Source organism: Scatophagus argus, chromosome 8, assembly GCF_020382885.2.
Source record: "Scatophagus argus isolate fScaArg1 chromosome 8, fScaArg1.pri, whole genome shotgun sequence".
NCBI lineage: Eukaryota > Metazoa > Chordata > Actinopteri > Scatophagidae > Scatophagus > Scatophagus argus.
This window is the reverse complement of record NC_058500.1, coordinates 12130406-12137697: the sequence shown is the minus strand read 5'-3', so window position 1 is coordinate 12137697 and position 7292 is coordinate 12130406. Positions and strand designations below refer to the sequence as shown.

Sequence of the window (7292 nt, the reverse complement as noted above, 5' to 3'; positions counted from 1 at the left end):
CGGCTCATGTGTTATGTACTAAATCAACACAACAATCAAGAGATGGTAAAATAAGATCTACATGTCACAGTGTGTATTTGAGGCATTAACGTCAGCCCAAAGCCTCACCTGTAACAGTAGACTGTGTATTGGTAATGACCAACATTATCAATTCACGATGTTAAAAAACTCACCTGTTCAAAGTGATGGCAAAAAATAGAACCACAAGATCCTGCACTAAACCTTGTTTTCTGAGTCCTGGCCGAGATCTGCTGCATACAAATATCCTTTTTCTTCCTCACCTGCTCTTCTCTTAAGTCAGCTAATTAATGATCAGTTACAGGCAAAGACAAGGGAGAACAATATTATCTATTATTTTTCTGCCTGTTACAAAACAGTTGTCAGCGTTCAGAGCTGTTTGTTTGAAGAAGGAAATAAATATGATAAAATCTAAGTTTTCACTTCTATTTTTTTTTCTCTTTAAAGTTTTAAAGAGAAAAGCAATTAGCAGTTACTCATGTTATCTCTTGGAACTGATACAACAGCACCAATAGTTACATATTTCTGATTTTCAGTTTCCTGTTGCTTCAAAGTTTCTTGAGAAATTGAATCTTACTGATATTATCAACAATGCTTTTAGCTCCATGCATCCGTTGTGAAAAATGCAGTTCTTTGGTGCTAATGTTATCATAATTTTGTGGCCATTATCGTGTGGTGTACTGTGAGGAAGCCCTGCAAGATTAATTTGTAGGGCTGAAACAAAATGAAGAAATGTATTTTTTCTTTTGAAAGGTTTTATTCATTTCATATAATACTGACACATGTACTCAATAGCGGTTAACAGGCGTTTAAAAACACAGATATTAAAACCATTAGAGCGTCAATTTATTTTTAGCCCCATTGATTCCATGGACCATTTTTTACACGTTTACATGTTTCAATATACCATAACATCTACTTGGTATTAGTCTAACTTCACCCCTGAAAGGATTTTATTTTTTGTCAATTAAAAGAAAGAAAAAAAGAGAAAAGAACAAACTCTCTCTCCATTTTAAAAAATGGCATGTGGTAAGCCACAAACTATTCAAGGTAAAATATTCTTATGGAGGTGAAATGTGAAAAGAAAAGAAAAGAAAAGCTTGGGTTTCAGATCTGAGAAACCTTTTGACAGCATTAAGTGTGTCATATGTGGCACAGTTAAGTTTAAATGTGTCATCCAGACTACATGAGACAGCCATTCTGGATCCACTCTTCTTCTTCTTCTTCATCTTTTCTTCTTCTCCTTCTTCTTCTTCTTCTTCTTCTTTTGTGTGTAGTGACATTTGTAATGAGAGATAGTTGTCTAAAATCCAGATCTCTTTATTCCCAGTATGCGCATGGAACACAACTAAGCCACAGAAGAGAGATGAAGAGTACAGATTGTTGCAAAGAAGGTCGTTTTTGTCTTCTAATCCAGTGTTGTTCAGGTAATAGTTCAGGTAACAGTTTTTTTTAAAGTTGTTGTTTGTAGTAGCAGTAAAGGATTGTGGGTGATGCAGTCCTCTGCAATAAAGGACCAAGGACACTCAGCTGTGTTTAAGGTGAAGGAAGACAGTGTCAGAGTCCTTTCTCTTCAGCCACCGTATCCTCAGAATAATGAAACAATTACTAGTTCCGCGTAGAAGTCCGTCTGAGTGTGTTTCTTCACCACTGGTAGGTCCATTGTGCTGTGTAAGTAACTCCGCCGCCGTTTTCACCTGCTCTTGTAGATGGACAGGACTATCGGGTCACCTGAAACAGGAAGGGAAGAAGTTGAAAATAGTCTGTAAAAACAGTTATCATGTTGCCTGAAACAGTAAAGGTCACAAAACAAAGTACTGTACAAAGCCAACTCTGGTAGAATACGTCAACGGCGTGGAGTTTTTGAATAATGCAGTGCTGCGCAGCGCAGTCCGCTACTTGAAAATAATGGGAAGTGATTGTTGTTGGTTGAGCACCAACAACGTGGCCAGCACGGTCTCTGTCTCTTCTGGCAAGACACTAAACAAGACACAGCTTGAGTCATGGCAGTCAGCCCACAATGCTTCACTCTCAGTGCCTGGCCCACAGCCATGTCATTTCGTCTGTTTGTCGAGACGGCTGCTCTAATCATATGGTCTCTTTATCTCGTCAATTCATCACTCCATTTTCTTCGCTCGTGCGCTCTCTTTTTTGGTTTATTTCAAGTTATTAGGGGACATTTTCAGCCAGCCAACGACCAAACAGAGACAAATTGCTGTATAACTGCCAGTGCTTGGGCCTATAATGGACCAGACTCTCCAAGGCTGTTCTTCTGTTTTCCTGCATGCCTTTCTCTCTTATTGTGTTTCCCAGTGGCCACCTCTCTTAGCTCCAACGAATGCTATCCCCCCATGTGTTTCCTCAGGAGGGAGTCAGTCTTTTGTCAGACCCAGGTGCCAGCTAACAAAGAGTGAAGGCCAGCCATCACTGAGCGAGCTCAGAGGAGCGTTTCCTCCAAGCTGGCAGCTGAAACTGTTCTACTGTATCTGCTCTCGATGGCTCCAGGCCACCCTTCCTGGGCCTGTTCCCACTGCCTCCAGGCATCTACTCCTGTGCCTGATCAAAGAGTCTGCAGGCAGGTGTTTGTTGTCACGCCAATTCACTATACATGTACACTACTGCAGCTCTGTGCCTGCACTACTTTAAGGTGCTTCAAAGTCCCATTAGGTTCATCCCCCTGCCTGTTTAAATATGCTCGTAGGTAGCAATTTTTGTGTCCAATTAGAAAGCAGATTTAGGTAGTTAGACTTCAGTCGCAAAGAAGACAGTCAATGCTCAAGTGTCATTTAAAAAATCAATTTTAGTGCCGCATTTTCTATTGCCTATTCCACAAGCTTTAACTGTGCACGTCTTCGTCATACACACTCTTTATGACACACTTAGTCACAAAATTATGTAAATGTATTATTTCAAATGTCTGATCTTGATTTGTTTTTTCTCATTGTGTAGCAGTCTTAAGATGCATCAGATCACATTGCACAGGCCTTGACTCACTGTTTGTATTGTTTCTATCAAAGATTAAAGTGCTTCCAGAATGTCTTGCCTAAAGAGGCTGACGGTGCTTTCAGGCAGCCTCGACTGTTTAGAGCTGATGTGAGCTCGCCATACGGGAAGTGAAACATACATGTGCTGCTGACACCTTGTTGTTTGTTAATGCGTGTGTTGGCGCATACACACACACTCACTTGCCTTGCAGTCTATGACAGCTCAGTGGCTTGGCAGCCCGGCTGTGTCTGTCTGCTCATCCATATGATATTATTTGGCATTGATCGAGCTGTCTTCTGTCCCCTCCCTCTCTCCTCCCCCTGCCCTCCTCCTCTCCTCCTTTCCTCCACTCAAATCCAAGGATGGATGGAGGAAAGGATCAAGGGTGCCAAACCCTCTTTTGTGTTGTCTTGCCTGCTCTGTATACCCACACACAAGCATAAGCTCCTTGTCAGCTGACCAGTTCCAGTGTTCTTGTTCTAAATTACTTTTTTCTTTCTTTCATCTACCTGTCACCTGTTCCTTCAGCCCTTCCTCTTCACTTTCCACTTGTTATTTTTTCTTCCTCTTCCATCTTTCCTTACATCTTTCTTCCATTTTGCTGCTCTCCATGTCTCTCTCTCTCTCTCTCTCTCATCCTCTGTCTCTCCCACTCAATTGTCAATTTCAATTTACGAGCTGGTCTTAATGGGGCTATAAGAGAAGGTTCGATGCTATTGATCTGCATGCCTGCGCATTTTGACCTCGCCGTACCACACCAGAGGAGAAAAAAAAAATCACCTTTCATCATCAGGCAAATACATCAGCTAACATGTTCACATATTGTCTGCACAAACACACACACAGTCATACACACACAAATCATTGATCAAAGACCTGAATGCAAGAGACAGAAAATATTTGAGCACTTTCAGGCTACGACAGAGTCGATGATAAAGTGGTGCCTGACTGAAAGTGGTTTGGCTTTGATCTTGTTCAGGAAATTATAAATGCGCACTTTGGTGTTGATAAAACCAAATGCATGAGATCAGATATATGAAGCAACTGAGAAATTGCACCATCTTCTTATCTGGATCAGCCCTCGTTTGTCTCTCTCTTCAATTATGCCCGTTACATACTCCAAGACCCCTCTTTTTCTGTTTGTCTTCATCCCAGTGTATTTCAAACTTCATTTATACTTAAGAACAGCCTAACACAAATTTGAGCTTGGGCTAGAACAGCATAAAACTCAGAATAGAGTGAGAATAAGAGGGGGGGCTGGAAAAAGTGAAAGAGTGAAACGTGAGGGGGTGAGATCCTCTTTGCTAAGTGAGAGGTGAGCAGAGGAAGAAGGAAGGAAGGGAAGGAATTTTTAATCAGTCCAGTGTGTAGGAGATGGTCTCCAGTTGTTCCATAGAATGAGAGAGCAAACTGTGTGTGTGTGTCTTAAGCCTTTCTCATCGCTCTCTTTTACCCAAGCAGATGCACTCCCCGTCCTCTGACCACACCTTCAATCAATTATTTAGGCAGAAAACAAAGGTCTGTACCCAGCCATGAATAATGGAAGGTGAGAAGGCAGAGAGAAGGATGGAGGTTAGACACAGGACCATACAGTGACAAGAGGTGAGTCTTGCACAAATTCCCTCCTATGACAAACAGCCAAGACCCTGACCAGGTCAAGCCACTGAAGAGAAGCCAACAGGTGCAAGTGGGGGTCTCAGCAGAAAGTACAGTGATGTACATACACACACACATAAAGACACAGAAAAATGGTCAGGAAAACCGTGGAAACAGAAGGAAAAGGAGACACGTGTCACATTGAGCACATGCTGTATTATGGGTAAAATAAGGCATAAAAAGTATCAGAGGACAGTTACCACTCTAGTGTATCTGATGTGGTGTGTTGTTTTTGCATCGAGTCAGATGGCGTGCCAGTCAGACGCAGGGAAGCAGGGCAAGTGGGAGTGAAGGGAATTGTGATGTTCTCTCTCCCTCTTTGTGTGTGTGTGTGTGTGTGTGTGTTATTTGCCTTGTTCCTGTTGGCCTTGTTTTTCTTCAGAGACTGTTTGATGTTAGATCCAAAATGGGCGGGAGAAGAGAGTAAAGAGAGAGATAGAAATTGGGTGAGAAAAAATGAAACGGAGAGGAAAAAGAGAACGAAGTAGGGGAAAGAGACAAATAAGACAAAAAAGAGATAGAGAACAGAGATGTAACATGGTGGAGGTGGAAATGGGTCTCTCCGTGGTGGATCTGATTGTGTGTGCATGCATGCAAGTGTAAAGTCAGTGTGAGAGAGGGAGGGCTGGAGAGATTTAAGAGAGGGGGATTGTGTTGACACCAACCTTGGTGGTCTTCACTTTGTTGCCCGTGCTGCAGCTCCATCCTGTGAGGTCTGGGAGAACCTTACACTCCTCGCCTTCCATACACGGCTGCATCTGACACCACCACTTCTGGGCTACAATGGAGGCTGGAGGAAGAGAGAAGAGTACAGCAGATAATTTAGTTTGGTAAAGACATAACATGATGGTTGGGGGTGTGTTTTGATTCAGCGCTTTTAATGTGCTTCCAGACCAGAGTCATTTCCATCCACAGTGATTGCAAATTTTAACCAAATTTCCAGACATTCTGCAAAAGAAAATGCGAGTTCATGTGTGTTTCCATGCACCTCTGTGCGAATATTATGGAGTTGGGTGCGTTGAGGTAAACAGCTGGTAGCACCTCTTCTCTAGTTGTTGGTCATGAAACCATTGCAGGTGGTGCAGGTGATGGTGTAAGATGATGTTATTAAGAGAGCACCAGTGAAAACTCAAAAGAAAGAAAGAAAACCTTGTGTAAAATAAAGCAGTAGTTTGTTTTAATAATTAACACATCCACATAAATCCCACACTTTTTCATCCTCAGTGGAGTGAATCTCGAGTCGATGTGTAAGTCACATGCTTCATGTACGTCATGATTAATTCACAAGCTCTGTATCAGCTGACTTTCACTTTCCTCTCAGGTTTTGGTATGTGCAAAAAGAAAAAGTGCTTAAAATAGATGGATGCAAATTTTCCAACAACATCGTTACAGTGATTATGATCCTCACAAAAACCATAAATGATTTCAACTTTCAGATCACACACACAGCAGAGTGCAGAGCAGAGCTTTCATTTCAAGTCCGTCAAAATTAACACGTCGCTTAATTCTGCTCTAATGTGTCTGCAGTTGTTTCCAGTCTCCTTTATAAGTCACCTGACTTACAGCTCACTGTGGTAACTAAATATATGAAAATCATCTTTCTAAAAATAGTTTCAAATATATTTACTTCCTAGTGGGTACAGACTTTTGTAGGATGTGTATAAGTGATGGTAATTAATTGAAGTGGTTGACCCTAATAAATCCATTTTCAAACTAAATTTCCTATTGTTCTCCAAAAATTATTGTTCTTTAGGAACAATTAATCGAGCGCTGGCTGTAAAACAAACAAAAAAAAAAAAAACATAAAACAAAAAGTCTATTCCAATTAAAAAATTAAAACAATTAAAATACAGAGAAGTATTTGACACAGTGGGACAAAACTGAAGTTCAATATAAGACACTGTGCAACAGGATTTTCAGTCTTTAAGCAAACATCATGTCAGTGCCGAGATAATTATTTAATAATAATAATTACATTTAATAATTAATAATTACATTATTAAATGTAATAATTACATTTCCCATATGTCCTACCTCTATTAACCTTCAGGGTTATATGAAATAGAATTTTTCTCTTGCAGAAAATATTTTGACAATCTTTCAGCAAATAAGGAAAAATGTGTCATGCTGTTTGCAGAGCATTCTTTTAAACGCAGATTATAGTAGTACACACTTTTAAAGTCGTGACGATTTACATTTTCAGTTCAAGTAGGAAAAAAAAAAACAAATCTGGGGGCAAATGATATGCACAAGACTGCTACCAAATCTTCAGGGTTTATAGTAGATTTGTTCACAACACATCAAATCAGATAAAAAATAACTGATGAGGTGCCTTTAGCAAACACAAAGGATGAAAAGATTTGGAAAGACCAGACACAAGCACAAGAAGATTAAATACCATCACAAAGAAAAAAGTAACAAAAGAACACTTAGCACAATAAAGGCTGAGTTAATGAATGTAAAAATATGTGAATATCCTTTAGTTGTCTGTCACTCTAAAGGTGATTCACCGCCATCAGTTACAAGGTAGTTACAAGTGGGTATATAAATAATTATCACTGTATCTTAGTAATGCAAAACAACCTGTGTTCAGTGACATCATTCCCAGGGGATTACTGCACTTTATCTCAAAG

General features: G+C 40.3%; 1 protein-coding gene and 1 long non-coding RNA gene across 2 annotated transcripts in view; one reads left to right on the top strand and one right to left on the bottom strand.

The window, feature by feature from the left end:
- The first annotated feature begins 1346 nt into the window (after window positions 1-1346).
- On the top strand, window positions 1347-2597 carry LOC124063435. The gene is made up of 2 exons (XR_006844107.1): window positions 1347-1445; window positions 2384-2597. It is a non-coding gene; the product is annotated as an uncharacterized LOC124063435 (long non-coding RNA).
- The window catches only part of LOC124063434 (chemokine-like protein TAFA-2), a 68760-nt gene continuing 62894 nt past the window's right edge, over window positions 1427-7292 (bottom strand). Inside the window, exons 4-5 of the mRNA XM_046397101.1 lie at window positions 5325-5449; window positions 1427-1749 (exon numbers count right to left, since the gene is read on the bottom strand). Coding sequence (XP_046253057.1) covers window positions 1738-1749; window positions 5325-5449 — 137 coding nt within the window. The 3' untranslated portion in view covers window positions 1427-1737. The remainder of the gene's footprint in view (window positions 1750-5324; window positions 5450-7292) is intronic.